The 17531-nt window shown below is 42.9% G+C and overlaps 1 protein-coding gene across 1 annotated transcript in view; it reads left to right on the top strand.

Annotated features, from left to right (window-relative positions):
- The first annotated feature begins 14656 nt into the window (after positions 1–14656).
- Positions 14657–17531, top strand: part of STT3B (STT3 oligosaccharyltransferase complex catalytic subunit B) — a 53447-nt gene continuing 50572 nt past the window's right edge. Inside the window, exon 1 of the mRNA XM_030007561.2 lies at positions 14657–15161. Within this exon, the coding sequence (XP_029863421.1) occupies positions 14881–15161 (281 nt within the window). The 5' untranslated portion in view covers positions 14657–14880. The remainder of the gene's footprint in view (positions 15162–17531) is intronic.

The raw sequence follows: 17531 nt of genomic DNA, 5'->3' as shown, positions 1-17531 counted from the left end.
TTTGGGGAAGGGAGGGGAGCAAGTCTGTTTCTTAAGGCCTTTATCATTATAGAGGGAAAACATCAGCAACTTGCTGTGTTTAAATAAGGGATGAAGGCCATAGGAGTTTCAAATCCCTTTTTTGGTCATGAACTGATCTACAGCTACATAGGCAATCATGTTATTTCATTAAGATGCAATTCATTAAGGAACTTAAGCCCACCAAATTGTACCATGAATGATTCTATTACCAAGACTAGAAGTATTGAAGACCTTTATCTATTGGGATTCTAGCTACTCAGAAAATGAATAAAAGTTTTATTCTAAAACTTTAAATATTAAAGATATATATATATAATTTTTAAATTAGAGAGAATATGATCTTTAGTTTCATATGAACTGCTTTAGCAAGCTATATTTTTAGGCTTATTTACTTCAGTTGACCTGTTTTCAGTTCTGAGATTTCTATTAATCACCCTCTCATTGTACACTGTTACACAGCAAGTTGCTTTTATCACATAAGTTGTCCCAAAGAGGTGACAAATCATTGTATTTATGGGCAAATAGATGTGCTACAATATTTTAAGACACTAGAAATTATTTCTGGTGCACCTTCTAAGAGGAACTAATAGTTTCATTAAAGGGCAAAACAAAATGAAAGTGAATGTTAGCTTTTTGTGCCTCTATAATGTTGTTCTTTACTTGATCTTTAATCTTTCAGAGAGATTAAAAGAACAATACCTGTGCAATTTGTTTCATTAATAACATTGTTAGTTCAGAAGCAATGCTATAAAGATCTGCAGTGCTTGGCAGCAAGAATTATTAAGGACAGCAGCAAAGACATGTAATCATGAATTTAAAATAAAGAGATATAATTTACAAATCTCATTTTGCTTATTCTTTTGTTCACCTGTCATTGCAATTAGCACTACATTAAATGGCTGTGATAAGAAGTCATGGTAATAGAAGAAGCTTTTTTTTTTTTTTGTCAGTACATATTTGAACTAATTTGTTTTCAATAGTATATCCTCTCTCACTCTTCAGGTGGGCCCCCTACTGCAACAAAATATATAAAATATATATTTTACATATATTTATATTTTTATAAATATATATTTAAAAATATATATTTACATATATATATATATATATATGAAAACATATATTGCAAAACCTCAACATTTGCTAAGGCACTTGGGTATATATAGCATTGGACTGGAAACTACTTTAAATTTTTTTCTCTCTACCTAGTCCAGAAAAGATCAGATAATAAATTGCTGTCCTTTAAAATATATCTATATCCATCTACCTATCTATATATGCTAAATATAAAGTAAAATATAATTGAATAGTTTTGGAAAAGGTGTTCAATAACTTCCCTAGGGAAGCAGTCAAAATCCTGTTATCTGCAGAGATATTTAAAACTAAATTGCATAAAGCACTGGAAAAGTTTATGGTAGAGAACCATTTTGCAGGGGTAAGGCGATGGACTACGTAACCAACAGGTCTTCCCTATCTCTACATTCCGTGATTCATATAGTACATGAAGATGACCAATGACTTTTTTTTTTTAACCAATAAAATGAAAACCAGCATCTCATGAAAATTCTGTCCTTCATTATTCTGGGAGTTAATAAGGTTGAAAAGTCTGATAAGTCCACTAATGGTTCTAAACTTGCAACATAATAAAATAAATTATTTAGATTTAAGTACCATTTCACAAGTACTGTATCATACTTACACTTCTAAAACATTACACCTTCTGACATGTTTACATTTGATCATGGTCCAACACAACTTGCTGTGTGCCCATAGCAAAGTGAAACAGCAAAGTCATACAGGTGAACAAAGGGTACACAATAAGTATTTAAGCCAATTTGAGCTGTAAATCTACTAGTCAAGTTAGAGCAATAAATGATTGATCACATCAGTGAGAATTCCTGAAACAACACAGTAGCCTGGAGTCTTCCCAGCCTCACTTGGGATATTTACCAAAATGCCTAAAATTCACACTGTCACCTTGAGCTCCACCTACAGCCACTTACGAGAAAGCTGCTCTGCCACGTGATTCAGGCCACCTACAATCCAAAAGAAAAAAGAGACCGAACAGGGAGCCTCAGTTATTGATCCCTGCCCCAACAAGGAATGCAGTCTGAGACACCCCTGGGAGCCCAATTGCAAATCCTTCCTTGGAAACGTTAGCAGATAATGCTCCGCATGAACCCAGCTACTCACCTATTGCAGCAGAGAGCCCCAGCTGACCCTGTAGCAGTACGCAGCCCCAGCTATTGCTTTCTCCTCTCCACAGGGAATAGAAGGGTCATATACTGGAACCATACAGAGTTTCCTATAAGACAGAAAGAGTAGTAACTGGGCTGTGCACTGGCTGTGCCCATCATCTACTCTTTATCACAGTTCGGTGAGCCTTCAGTAACTTTCCTCACACACTTACCTCCCTCAAGATACATCCCATGCACCTTCTTGAGAGCATATACACCCCCGTCACCAAAAATAAAAACCTGAGATCCACTTCTGTGGGCTGATTCTTCCAAAACATATTATGAATAACTCTTACTGACAACAGTGGCTTAATCCTGTTTGCAGACTGATAATAGAGTTTCTTGAGCACAATGATGAGTATTATACTGGATTGGAGCAGGAGGGGAGGTGATGTCTTCCACTTTCTCCATACTTATGTAACAGTACAGACCAGTGCACAAATCCAGCCCTTAGGTGGTTGAAAAGAAAAGTATCTTATTACTGTCCACCATTTTATAAATTCTTAATAAAATAGTAACATCAATATATAGCATGATACACTTACAAAATGCAACTTTGGGGGAGGGAGGGAAGGGAAGGGAAAGATATTTATGGCATGCTTCTTGCATCTGGGTTGCTGAACAGCAGAATTATATTCAAACTGCATTCAAGGCAAACATATACTAAGAAGTACATACACAAAGCAAAAATATTTCCACCAAACCTGGGAACAATGCTTATATATTTAGATATATTTTTCTTTGCATGCATTAAATTCTCTAGGGACTTGATTCAGCAAAACACTTCAGTGTAAGATTAGCTCTACGCACTTTAATGGGGCTATTCACGTGCTTACAAAGAAATACTAGCTTAAGTGCTCAACCTAAGGCTTAGACATTTCAACAATTTTAAAATTACAGTCTTCAGATAAAACATGCCAAAATAGATTTTATAAAAATGGATCTTATAAAAATGTTCCCAACTTGCAAGCAACTTTTCTCCCATCACTCAGAATCTGCAGGGATGTCCTCACCTCATCCATTGCTAGAGGGAATCAGCAAATCTGTCTCTTCTGTTATATCCAGACATATAACCAAACTACAAATGTCCAAGGCAACCTGATCTCTAGTGGGAGCACAGCAATTTTTTTTCAATTTTATTTTAAATCACAACTCTTCTGTTAATATTCCTAGAAAAAATGGGATTTGAAACAACATACCTAGAAAACCATTGAAACACTATACCTAGAAAACTGTCAAGAAAGATGCTTTCTTGATCCTAAACCAAAGTCCTTCTGCAAGAAATTATCACTCTGATCCTGATTAATAGTCAGCAGCAGCATCTTCCTGCCTTCTAGGAAGGCCATGACATAAAAGACACAAGTCTAACATGTATGTCACCATAAGCGTGCTCTGGCAGCACTTCAGCTCACCTAGATGGAAACCTCCACAGGAAAATCTACAGATTTTTCTCCTCTCATAGTCCCTGTTCTTCTCCCATGGATTCAGCCCAGTCAGAATCCAAGCAACTCTATCTTCAAAAGAATTTGAAAACTCACAGCAAGAAATGCTTAACTCTATTACTGTAGGCAAGTTGCTTAGATTAACCAGGTAGCTAAGCACCAAGAATGCTCCTGCTGATTAGGATTTTATATGTGTTCCTTAAGGCACAGGCATTTTTCTCTTCCCTCTACCACAGTCACAGGATAGAAGTTTTGGATTAAAAATACTTCTTACATTTCTCTACAGCTAAGTAAAGTCTTCCACAACTACTATCATAGTTTCTTCCTTTCTGCTTCAGGTATCACAGTCAATACCCTTGCAACACAGGTGAAGTGCAGGAAATTTAGGACTATTTAGTGTTAATGGTTTAAGGATAGAAGTTCATTTCCCATCAAACCAAGACCTCTGCCAATTTGCAGTACTCTTCTTCAGAGTCCTAAGAAACCTAGATTTTATTAGTTTTAGGGACAGACATTCAAAACAGAGTCTAAAAAGTAAAATACGTTATCGCATACTTACAGTTCTTTTACTCTATGTGTAAACTCTATTTGTCAGCAGACAGGACTGGGGTAGCTCCTTGCTCACGGTAGGTGACCCTGCAATAGACCAAGAGAGTAAACATTGCAACAGAAGAACTGTTCTCAGTCCTTTTCAATTTTTATACCCCAAAAGGTTTTCCAATGAAGATGTATTTCTCCATAGTCAATCTAAGGTCATTGGTATTGGGCTTTCTTTTGCAAACTCCTTATAGGCAGCCATGATGGGGATCCACTGACCACACCTTGAATTCTGTAAACAGCGTTGTTACCAAAAGGACTGGCCCCTGTGATTCTATTCCTCCAGTGGGAAAAAGCTCTGCCACATATAAGTTAGGCCTAAGTAACTGTATTTTTCAAAAAATTTGGAGTTTACTAGATACATGGGTAGAAACACAGTATTTGTTTGCTCATGACATATATACACTGATGAGCTTGTTTTGAACACTTAACATCTCAACTCTGCTATCGGTGTATTATTTACAACTCCAGAGCATTTCTCAAGCGTTACAGATGCCTGAAAATAAGGACTACATAAGCATAGGAAAGAAGGCAATGCCAATAACTATCTACTAAGAGGCTCAGAAGAGCCATAATACCGTTCTGGACAATTTAAATATTCATTCTTTTCTTGTTAACATAAAGCCTCTCCACGTTCACTTTCTCAATTAAACAAGAGGTGAAGTGGTTTATATAGCAGTGCTTTAGTGAGATGGAATCTAATTACAGTTAATCTCCCAATACACAAAAGGGTGGCTTCCCAACAGTTAATAAAAAGCAATGGTAGGAATGATGAGAGTACTGCTTCCAAAATGAACTTAAGATAAAGGACAAGAATGTCTAATTACCAAATTAAAAACCTGCACTGAGAGGTATTCGTTTCTCAAGCAAGGGTGGGCGGAACAAGTTATGATTATATCTCATCCTGGAGGAAAGGAAAGCTTACCGTATACATTTCTTAGAGACCTACATTGCACTAGTGCTTAGGAAGCTGAAGGCTTCTGCTTCCTTATCAAGAAACTAGGTGCCATGATGTTGGCTGTATGAGTAAAAGGATAATAATACCATATGGAGACAGAGGAACTAAAATATTGGTATTTCGTTTTTTAATCCTACTGGGGATCTGTCATTCTTCAGATTGTTCTGATATGTGACAGACAGAGAAAACTCTTTGCTGTCATAAATTAGTATGATTCAGGATTACACACCTAAAAGCACTCAAGGTTTGACCTTGCATTTCCAAATTTTTAGGAGCCTCTATAGTACTCCAAAACATAATTGTGTTATGCTGACAGACAGTGCTTATAATATCTGGAGGATCTGGCTGATCTTCAGAAGCATACCTCTATCTCAACTAAAATACAGAATTAAGTAAAAGATGGTCAGTCTTTGTACTTAATATTCACAGCTTTCCTAGTTTCTAGCTGTGAGAACCAGTGGTGACTGTATTAATAAAAATTTTCTCCTATCACATTAGAAGAAACCACATAAAACTTTTACTTGACAGTTCAGGTTAGGACAGTGCACACTAAATTACAGGCCACAGTAGGGTGGAGGGACTACAATGAAATGACATTGCATTTTTCCCAAGCCTGACAAAATTACTCTAATGCTGTTAAAAGAGCATTTGAACACTGCCTTCTCCTTGTTGTTACCTAACACAGTGAGTTAATGAAGAAAACAAGAAAGTCACAGACTAATACAAGTCACGTTTCTCTCTAGAAGAAGGATAATTGTTGCAGAAATAAGAAAAGATTACCATGCCTAATAATTCAAATGCCAGTAATTAACAGCCCAATAAAAATTGTCTAGGATTTCCACACAAATCTTACCATCTGCCTGCAATAAAAAGCATGGAGTGTATCTCTGTTTCAAGTGGAAGTCACATGAAGGAGATGTAAGTAGAACCGATTCAGCAAATTTAAGAACCTTGTATGTCAAGATAATGGGGGTATTTTCTCTAAAAAAGAGGCCCATTATCTTAGAAATTTATTGATATTTATTGATATTAATAAATGAGATCCTCTCAAATGAAAAATTTGTGTGACTCCATAAATATGTACAGCCCCCAAATGTAATATTGAACATGTGATGTTGTATAAACAAGAACAGTATGTAATAAAAAGACTTTTGAGTAAAGTAAAAAATTCCTGGTAACCAGCAAAAAGATATCCTGATGCAGGTAGCTTGATCGCATTTCCTATCCAGCTTGCCCATGTGGACTTGGAAACCTGTATTGGGTGTATGTAGCCAGATCTTGGTTGTGGGGAGACTGCAGGGGCAGCCTCTGTGGGAGAGGTCAGGGGCTGCCCTATGCTGGACACAAATGGTTCTAGATGGCTTTGCAATGGACCGACTGCATGTCAAAGCTGAGCCTATCAGCCAAGTTGGTGGCACTTTTATGAAAATTTATCTAAGAGAGGAAAACACCAGCTAGAGAGAGGAGGAGGGAACAAAAAGAGAAACAGAGGGAACACCAAGGTCAGAGGAGAAGGAGGAGGAAGGGGAGGAAGTGCTCCATGACAGATACTCCCCGCAGCCCGTGAGGGCATTTATACCATGCACTTGAAAGAACTGCAACTGCACTCACAAAATACATCTTTCTCAAATTAACGTTGATAAGCTCTTTATGACATTGTGTGTCTGTCAGATGACAGAGGATGAGAGCAGGCATGGAAGCTGCCATGCAGTTTGGATGCCACTGCTATCCTGGCGTGTCCACCCCTGTCCATTAACAATGCATGTCTGACATGGTAGGTTACAGGACTGAAAAGGCTCCAAGGATGAATCTTGAATGCTGTACATAATGGTCCACACTTTAGGCATCAGTAGAGGGAACAATTGGAAGATTTGTCCATCTCTCACCCCTATGATTTTGAAGGTCAACAGTTTGGCTATTCCTTCTGTGCGATGTCCATGGCACAAAGAAGCTAAAGCAATGCTGAACATAGTCCTTTGTGCAAAACAAATGTGCCTCTGTTCTAGCTCAGAAAAGAGCAATATTGAGAATAGAGTTATCACACAGGTCTCAGCAACTTTCAATGGTCTCAAGCAACACTGGATCCATGCAAAAGCGAGGCACAGTATCAGCGAGGTGGAGGAAGGGAGGGGGTAGGCAGGCTGTACATGTGTGCCAGGGGAGTAGAGTTACTAAATCAGCATTTGTAAGGCACTTATATCTTCATGTTATAGACAATTTCATGCAACCCCCCCAAACGTGTTTTTAAATGCAGAAGTACAGAGAGCATAAGAGGAAAAAACAAGAGCAAGTTCTAGAGGACAGAATTCACACCAGAAAACAACAAAGAGACTTTTTAAAGCTATGAGATGGCTTGTTACAGTAGGTTATATTACTCTGGCTGATTGCCACATCAAGGAAGGAAAACAGGGCATGTAATAGTCGCTCAATATGTCCTGCAAGTGTCTGCCTTGAACAGTGGCTCGGGTGCTTTGGCAGGAGAGTCTATCCTCTGGTCTTGTTTTTGCAGCAGCACTTCTTATATAGTCAAGTAAAGGATCTTTATTTTTGCATCAGATTTAGGTGGCTGCTTTCCTTTAGCAATTAGAAATTCTCTTTTAGGAAATTCATTTGACATATGAACTGGGCTTTTAAGTCTGGGAGCACATATCAGTAACTGGCATAAAGTATCAATAGGGATTTCAGTGTCCTAAGACCTAAAAAAGTGGAACAAATATTTAAAGGAGGGATGCATAAAAAGAGAGTTTAGCAGTAAGGATTAATTATTGTGGGATCCGTTTCCTCAGGATAGGATTTTAAACATTAAGATTCATTGTTCCAGATACATCTACAATAAAGAAAAAAAAAAAGAATCAGAAACACATGGCAGAAATTCAACTGGATAACAATAGATCTGGGATTCAAGTGCTACAGTCGTTTAGAAAAAGAGATTCCTGTGGTAAGAACTGATGACCTACAGATTAGGTATCACAGAACATGGTGTCTCAGTTCACATGTGGACAGAAGTCATTAAAAGCCTCTTAGTAACTTTTCTGCAATACAGCAGTTTTTCCACTTCTGAAGCCTCTAATCATTTGATGCCACTGCAGCAGCCAAAAAAATTCAAGTCATATAAAGTCATAAAGTAGTCATTGCTGAATTCAATTCTCGACAGTGATGGAGTCCTTACTTCAGATCTGTATGAGGATGGGTTGAAATTACACTATCCCAGAGCACCCATAAGCTCCTGTTTTGTATTGCATTGTGCATTTTGGCACAGTTCATTCCACAACAAAATGACTTAAATTCTTTTGCAATTCTGATGCAGTTATTAATGCAGCAGCTGACTAGAATATCTACAAGTAGTCTAGAAAACAGCAAGGAGACAATTAGTCTGAATTGCTAGCAACAGAAAAGCACTGGAAACAATCCTTTGTAAACTTCTCTTTCCTCAAGGCTATGCACATTTAGATTACAAACCCAATTATGGAAAAATACTGCACAATACTTACAGAGAAATTTTCAGGCATGGGGAATTCTTTGCTGATACTATACTACACGATTTTCAGATTTTTTCCTACTGAATTATCTAAGGCACTTTATCTTTGAATACTGTGGAAGAAGTATCTTTGATACTGTGGAAGAATTTTCCAACTTAAACAACTTGCTCAAATTTATCAGCCAAACTAAATCAGACGAGTTAAGTTTTGATGAACTATGCTAATAGTTTACAGACAATGTGCAAACAATAGCCCCTTCCCCTACATTCAATTGCTACCAGGAACTGTGTGGAACATTCTGGTGAGGGAGGCAATGAAGAATACAACTCAAGGGTGATCAAAATCCTACCAACAAAAAACTCCCACCAATTTCAACAGGCTTTAAACAACAACAGAAAAATAATTTTCCTTTCCCTCTGTCCCTTGCTGTTTCCACACATCTTACTCTGATGCTGTAACATGCAGCTGGTGTTACAGCTAACAGCAGAATGTCTCTTTCCTGTATTCTGCTCTCCCTTCTCACCTCAATCTAGTGACAAAATTCACCTTAATTGCAACTAAGCAGTAACTGATCCCATATATTTAAAATGGATATATCTCTCACTCCACTCCCCAGAAGTTAGCTTTACCCTCCAGCTGGTTCCCTTAGCAGCTTTGCTGTTCCAGCATAGTATTTTAATAAGACCCAGCATCTACAACTTCTGGGGACTTAGCATTTACATGTTAAACATCACTCTTCAGCTATTTGATGGGCCATTTAGCGATGCCCCTGAAGAAAATGGCCTTTTTAATTTTATTTTATTTTTTTCCTGATCATCCCCAAGGCAGCACATTCCTTCTTAGCAGAAGGAATAAAAGTTTTGCAAAAACACTTGGCTGCAGCATTTGCCAAGAAAAAACAACTTCTGGTTAAGGTGCTTGCAAACACTAGAGATGACAAAACACAACACTTCAAGAAAGGTACTTCAGAGGTCCACAGGTTTTAAATGTTGCACAGCATTTATGCATGTGGGTAAGAGTATACATGTGTGTAATGTTGAGTATGGTATTTTTTTAATTTATTTAAAGTCCCAGTGTATGCCTCTCCCTCATTTTTTCTAACAAGGGATGGGGACTTTGCAGAGCTGGTACCAGCCCACCAGAAGAAAAAGCCCCATTTCTTCACAAGAAGCGAAGACAAGGTTGATACAAAAGGTGCTGGCAGCAGCAGAACATGCCAGGGGTTGGCTAGGGAAAGCAAAAAGCGTTGTGATTCCTGGCAGGTCTGTGTGTGCAAACCAGAGTGATTTTTACTACTGTGCAGGTCATGGGAAAGGGAAATTAAGTAGGATAATTAAGACCAGAGAAGCAGAGTAGGCACATCAACATCTGTTTAAATTATTGGAAAGGAAGAGGAGAAATCACCAGTAGAACACAGTCAGGAGTAAGTCAAGTTTCTACTGTTATTGAATGAAGGCCTTGTCTAAACACAACAGTTGCACCATTTTAATTCAAATCAATTACAAACCTCATTATAGTTATACAGGTGCAAAGCTCTTTGCAGACAATCTTGTATCGGTTTACAACTGGCTTAAGTGATTTACACATATCCACAAAGGGTTGCACCTGCTTAATTAAACTGATTTAAAAATTATTTTAAACTCACGCCATTTTGTCTATATGGAGATTAATAGATATTTTTTAAATGCATTAAACTTCAGATTATCAAGGATAATTATGTGCAATAGTATTATGTTTTCTCTCATTTAAACAGTCACACATTTTTAAACAATGATCATCTGAGCACATAGCTGAAATCAAGCATCCTCCATGACATCAAGTTATGCTCAGCTATGCTACTTACATGGTAATATTTTTCAGTTCAGGAAGTATTGTATCCTTAATTTCTAAAGCCATCCTCAAAAAAATCTTAACATCAAACTTATTAACTTGTTCATCTGCAGGACCACGAAGTTGGAAGGACTGTTTAAGATACTTGTTTATTCACCTCAAACCTGAACTGCTCTTCAAATGGCTTTCTAAACTAAGGTACCTACTCCCGTTAATAAACACTGCTGAATTGTTACCAATAAAGTTTGGTGAAAGGTATGAATTGTTCCCACCAACCATGAGTTTGTACTTCTGATTAATAATTTATTACCTGGATGTGTCCATGTGCAGTTTTTTCTGCACAAATGTTGTTTGCCTTTCTTTCAATAGCAGACTGAACATCAGTGACACATGGTAGCTGTGTTGAGGAATAAGGAGCTCTCATCTGACATTTTCCTGTATGCAGCTCCACAACTTTCAAGGTGCTCTGGTTTGTACAACCATAACATGAATTCTGCACTTGGCATTATTCCCTGAATAACTCCATTATTAAGGAAGCTTGGAAATGTAATTTTTTTTTTCCCTTAAGGCATTTGGCTATTATTTTGCATGCTTAGAATAGGAAACTGATTTTCTAGATGCAAAATGGTTCATAATCACTATGCAAAGTCAACTCTTCAGTCACTAATGTGGACATTTTTGTGGTTTTTTTGTGTTCAAAGAAAACACCACCACACACAGTGGAAGAGATCAAACCAAATTACCTTAAAACAAATGGAAGAACACAAAAGGATGGGGGGAGGAGAGTAAAAAAAAAAAAAAAATTAAAAACCTCTTTCCCCATCAAGCTGTTAGTATGTGTTGAATGCAGTTTTCATTAGACATGTTTTGCATCTCCTCTACAGAAATGTACTCTCCATTGCTGTCATGGCAGTATAGTATCCAAATCACTGAATCCTTCCATCTAACTATGGGAGTCTATGAATTTCCATCTGTGTGCATTTGTTTGATCAATTTTATTGTAAGACTACTAAACTTGATTTCATACAAAAATTCAAACAATACATTTACAGAAACATTAATAAAAGCTTTTACTAGAACTGTGCTTTTGCTGCCACTAAATTTCATTGCCCAAGCTCTGAGGTATTCAACAGTACAGACTTTTGAACGGTTTGAAAATGAATAGGCAACAATATCATTTGCTACCAACAACAAAGAAACACTTTACCAATAGTCAGCATTCAGATAAATCACATTGACTGGGCTTGTCTATGCTCAAAAATTTGTCTAATTTAACTCTGTCAATATAGTCAGAATGATACAACCTCCCTGTTGGATGTAAAAGTTATAGCACTGAAATATAAAGTCAACACTGTATAACCTTTATCCACACCATGATCTGCAATAATTTTTAAATAAGCCAGATTCCCAATCAAGGAAAGTTAACACTGATACTAAATTTTACATAAAAAGAACTTCTGATATACATATTTTTTCCCAGCTGATATGCATCATCAGCCCTTTTTTGGCTCCTTAACATCTAGAAGAATGACTGGGGGTGGGGGAAGACAAAAGTATTATATGTACAACACTACCATTTAAAGCAGCTCCTCTGCTGCATCGTTAAGCTTGAACTGCTGTTACCAAAAGACAGGATCCCAACTGTGAGGATGGAAATTGTCATTTCAGAAAAGTACACCAGGACTGAGCCTGTTGTAAAACCAGTCAATGCCTTTTAGAAAACACTTGATAGTTGCAGATTTCTAGTCACATTTGCTCTTTGTTCATGAGCCAATTAAAAAAAAATCCTTCACTTGAAATGCCAGTTGGTCAGCTCATTAAAAAAGCCTCAGTGACAACACTAGAAAAGGGGCAAATGTCTAACTCAGTTTATCTTGAACATATTATCGGCCTATTTAAACAAGAATAAGAAAGAACATGGTATTCAAAAAACAAAGAAACAAAAAACTCGCCAGACAAAAACCATAGCTTTTTAAGAGCCAGATTCAGCAAAACTGAACCTCGGAATTTTCTGGAAGTTTTCCTAAGCCTTATTCTAAAGACTATGTAAAATGGAGTCCTTTAGGAGCAACAGTATATAAAAGTGCTCATCTTAAAACCTACACACATCTTACAATACAATAACTCTTGCTTTCAAACACAGTGACCAACTCACAGCTGTTGACTAATGCAAGGATTGAGGAAAAATAGTTACATTCTCTACAGATTGTTAAACAGAACTTTCCACTAAAAGAACAACTTTAACAGAAAGGCTTACTACACTCTGCTTTCAGAGAAACATACTGTTTTCCTCCTCTGGCAAATAAAATAAAAACAGAGACAATAGCAAGGACTAATTAGAATATTAGTCAGCTAAGGCCCCAGTATAGTCCCCATCAATATTAGTGAAAATGAACTCCAAATCTTCAGGACATCCGAAAAGCCATGTTTGTGTATCAAAGAGAATGCCTGGACCTCAGACAACAATACCCAAGCTATTTAATTTCAAAAATACAGCCCTATGTGAAAGTCACAAAATGAGTTGTTGGTGTAAACAGTGCAAACAACCATTTATTTTTTATTTTGCCTGTGCTTAGTGTCATACTTCTTCTTCTAAAAGCAGTCTCCTGCCACCTCAGAGTAGAATGAAGGTCAGCACGACCATTCAAAAAGCATGCCTGCAAAACGTCAGTAGCTTTCAGTTTTCTTCACGATCTCCTTGTAACTGCAGGTTTCACAAAATACTTGAGGAAGTTACAAGACTCCCAAATACCATTTCATTATGAAAACTCCTAAAAGAGAAGTCACTTAAAAAAAGCCAAGGTTTCCATTTGCCAGTCTCAGCACCAAGTCTGGAAGTGCTCCCAGGAGAGGCAGGTGGGCCCAGACGCCCTGCAGGTGACTGCACCGGTGGCGAGGGCTGCAGGCTCTCCCAGACTTCAGCCAGGCCTCGCCTCCAGCTACTCCTCCTAGCTGCCGGAGGGTCAACCTCTGGCACAACGCTTACTGCGGCCAACACGACTTCCACGGGGGTGATTAAACACTTGAAACAAACGATCAAAGGTACATGAGCCCCAAGGAGGCACAGCACCGAGGAGTAAGCTCATACCGCGAAGGACAAACAACAGCAGGCTCCAGGGCTGGGAGGCGTTTAACGCCGGCCCAGGGCCCCCCTCAGGGGAGGGAGGTGAGCCCCCAGGCCTCCCTGGGGGCGGCTGGCGCCGCTGCTGCCACCCGCGGCCCCCCCAAAAAGCAAGGGGCGTTGGAGCCGTTACAACCGTTGCAGCGGCCCCGAGGGCTCGGGCACGCCTCCACCCCGCAGACTACGACTCCCGGCAGGCTCGGCTCGGCGCCGCGCGGCTCGCGCGCCCCCGCGCAGAGCACGCCGGGAGCGGTGCCGCCCCGCCAGCCCACACGCACTGCAGCGCCCTGGCACGGCGCCGGGCGTGTTCGCCGTTCCTAAGGGCGCCCACGTGACTCGCACGCCTCGCTCCGATTAGAACAAACGGCCGCCAGTCACCGCTGCCCCTTTTTTTAGCCCCCCCCCTCCAATGGCTGCGGGGAGAAAACAACCTCCCCTACGCGCGCTGCCACGCCTTCACCTCCGCCGCTCCGATTGGCTGTCTGGGCTCGCCCCGCCCCTTTTAAATACCTGTCGCTCTGTGACAGGTCGTCACGGAGTTCCTGTTGGAAGGGCTACCGCGGGGATTGGTCCCTACCCCCCGCCATCCTCGCCTTCTCCTCGGAGCCCCGCCCCTGCCCCCGTAGCTCCTCCCGCGCTGGAGGGCGGCAATGTCAAACCGCTCGCTCGGGAGGACCCGATCCGCCGGCCCGCGCGAGCGCGCGCCCGCCCGCCCCCTCACGCCGGGGGGGGTGTTCGCGCGCGCGCGCGCGCGCGAGGCGGCCGCAGCCCATCCCCGGCGCCGGCCGCGCGCCTGTGGCTCCCGCGCTCTCCCCTCAGCGTGCGCGCGCGGCCGCCGGCCCCTCCCCCCGCCTCGAGCCCCGCCCTCGGCCTCTCGGCCCCTCCCCCTTCCGTCACCGGCCCCGCCCCCCGGGCTCGCCCGCCGCAAGCGGCCCCCTCCTCCGCCCCGCCCCGCCCCGCCCCGCGCCGCACTGGGACGGTGACGGCGGCGGCGGGAGGCAGAGCCCGGCCGAGCGAGGAGGCGGTGGCGGCGGCGGGGAGTCAGTGAGGCCCGCTGAGGGAGCGGGCGGGCTCCGCCCCTCCCCTGCCGAGCCTCCCTCCCCCTGCCCTTCCTCCCGCTCCCTCCCCCACCCCTCCTCCGCCTCCTCCCCGCACGCGCCAGGCGGAGAGGCTGCGAGGGAGCCCCGGGTACAACATGGCGGAGCACTCGGCCCCCGATAGCAAGCACAAGCCCGCCGCCAACTCCGTGGCGCTGCTCAACAGCCGCGCCGGGGCGGGCGGCGGCGGCGCGGCGGCGGCGGCTGCCGGCGGCCCCCCGGCGGGCGGAGGCGGCCTGTCGGGGGGCCTGTCGCAGCCGGCGGGCTGGCAGTCGCTCCTCTCCTTCACCATCCTCTTCCTGGCCTGGCTGGCCGGCTTCAGCTCCCGGCTCTTCGCCGTCATCCGCTTCGAGAGCATCATCCACGAGTTCGACCCCTGGTGAGTCCCCGCCGCTGCCGGACGGGACGGGGAGGCGGGAAAGCCGCCCCCTCTCCGGGCGCGCCTCAGGCGGGCGCCGCGCCGTGAGCCCCGGCGGCAGAGGTTGGGGGGGGCGGGGGGGGACGGACGACGCCCCGCAGGCTTCCCCCGCCGCGGCCGCGGGGACAGCGGCAGGCCCCCGCCGCCTGCCCCGCTCCGCCACTTCGCGAACTTGCGCCCTGCCTGTTCCCCTGGCCGCCGGGCGGAGGGAGCCGAGAGCCGCGGCCGCCCGGGGAGGGAGGGAGGGAAGGGGGGAGGGAGGTGGCGCGGACGGGACGCGCCGTGGCAGGTCGGAGGGAGCCCGAGGGGTCGCGGTGCAGCGGCGACAGGCGTGAGGGGCCGCCGCGGGGCCGGGGCCGGCCGGCGGGCGGCGGGGAGAGGGAAGCGGCGGGAGCGAGCGGCGGGGCCCGGCGCTTGGGTGTCCCCGCAGGGCGGGAGGGAGGAGGGAGTGCGGTGGCGGAGACCTCGGGGACGGGGAGGCGGCTGTTGCCCCGGATCCGGCGGAGCTGTGCCGGCTGGAGGCGGTGGAGTTGCGGCAGGACTCTCCGCCGCCCTGCCGAGGGGCACGGGGAGAGCTGTGGCGGTGGTGGGGGGGGGCCGCCGGGCAGGAACCGGGGGCTCCGGCGACCGCCGTCGTAACGGAGCACTCGTAGCGAAGGTGGTCCGGGTCCTTCTGCGGCGGCGTTGGTCTCCAGATGCGCGGTGCGGCTTCTCGGAGTGGTCTTTCCTAGAGCCCTTGTCGGCCGGGGAGGGAGGAGGGTGAGGAATGCACTGCAGGAAGTAATCTTCATAAAAGTGACTTGAGGGATTACAGTGAAACGGGTGACATTGATTTACTGCCAGGTGTTTCAAAGCGGCGTTTCTGAGCCCAAGGACTTTCTGTGTTTCCCACGCATCTTGATTTTTCTAAAGATTGCTTTCCCTCCTGTAGAAGCTGTCTGTTCTTTTCCCTGTTGGAGGGGACTGAAACCATTTTATGTATAAGATCAAGAAATGCTGCACTCGTTCCTTGCAGCAAGGCGAACTGAAAGATGACGGGACTCGTGGGGCACTTTTTTTAACGCAAAAATGTGACAATGAATTTTTGTATTAGTGGCTACTTCATTCTAGGAATCCGTGGGGTTTTTTAGAGCTTTAAGCAGGGTAGGCAGCAGATGACTTTAGAATAATGAATTCTCTGGTTTTAATTTAAAATTATGTGTCTCGGGTCTTACTGTTAATCGCACGAAGGAAGGAGATGCTTCGTTTTGAAATGCACGGTAAACACTCTGTGTTAATCTAAAATTGTTACTGAAATTGTACTTATCTACAAAGCGTGCACTCCACTTTGATAGTTTCAAAAGCACAACTTCCTCTTTTCTGGTTGGTTTTTCCCCCCTCACTCCCCTCCCCACTGTAACCCATTCACAAATCATGGCTCAGAATAGTGGATAGCGAACAAGGAATTGCTTTGTTTTTAAATACTGTCTGAAGTAATACACGCTTTGTGATGTGAAAGCTAAATATCTCAAAATATCTTCAAAACATCAAGTAATTGCCCATAATTTAAGTCTTTTTCTGCACACACAAATGAATGGAAGGAATGCAAACTTTCAATTAATAAAGTTAACAATGGGGAAGCATAGTTAAACACATCTGCAGTGAGACTATGAACCTGGGGTTGGATCCTATGGAGTAGTTCTCAGGCTCTTCTAATCTAAATTTAAGCAAAAAGACTTTCCTCTCTATAATGGAGGAAACTTTTTTTTTTTTAAGCATACAACCTACATTTTTGTACAACTTTCTCTGATTTTTATAATCAAGGCTCATCCTTTTTGGATAAATGGAAACTTTACAGTGTTGAGTTGCATAACTTCTGTTATTAAGCCTTGAAGGACATTAAAAAAGGTGCTGTGGGAGTTAAGTTCATAGTCATGGTATGTTTGTAAAGGTAAACTTCTGGTTTAAGCAATGTGTAAGTTGATGCAAAGTCATCTTCCTGAGTATGCAAACAGAAGGCATTGCTGCCTATGCTGCTGTATGTGCCTTTGCTAATTAGAATAGACGAAGTTGACAAAACTCATTGATTTTAATGCAGGTCTGTGAGAAGCAGTTGAAATGTCAAGAATCATGCCAGTATCATGTTGCTGCATGCCAGAAATAGTAGAGGCAAATGCACTTAAGTTAATTAGTAGGGAAGAGAACCTAAAATGGTAGAAGTGAGGAAAAACAAAAGTGCTTTTATTGCAGCAGCAATATTGGTCGAAAGAGTAAAAAATGATGTTGGTCCTAAATACTGTTGAGTAGCTAGGTAGGAATGGTTTTTCACAGTTGTAAGGGTCTTACAAGTCT

This window comes from Aquila chrysaetos, chromosome 3 (assembly GCF_900496995.4).
Source record: "Aquila chrysaetos chrysaetos chromosome 3, bAquChr1.4, whole genome shotgun sequence".
Taxonomy (NCBI): Eukaryota; Metazoa; Chordata; class Aves; order Accipitriformes; family Accipitridae; genus Aquila; species Aquila chrysaetos.
This window is presented reverse-complemented; position numbering and strand designations above follow the sequence as displayed.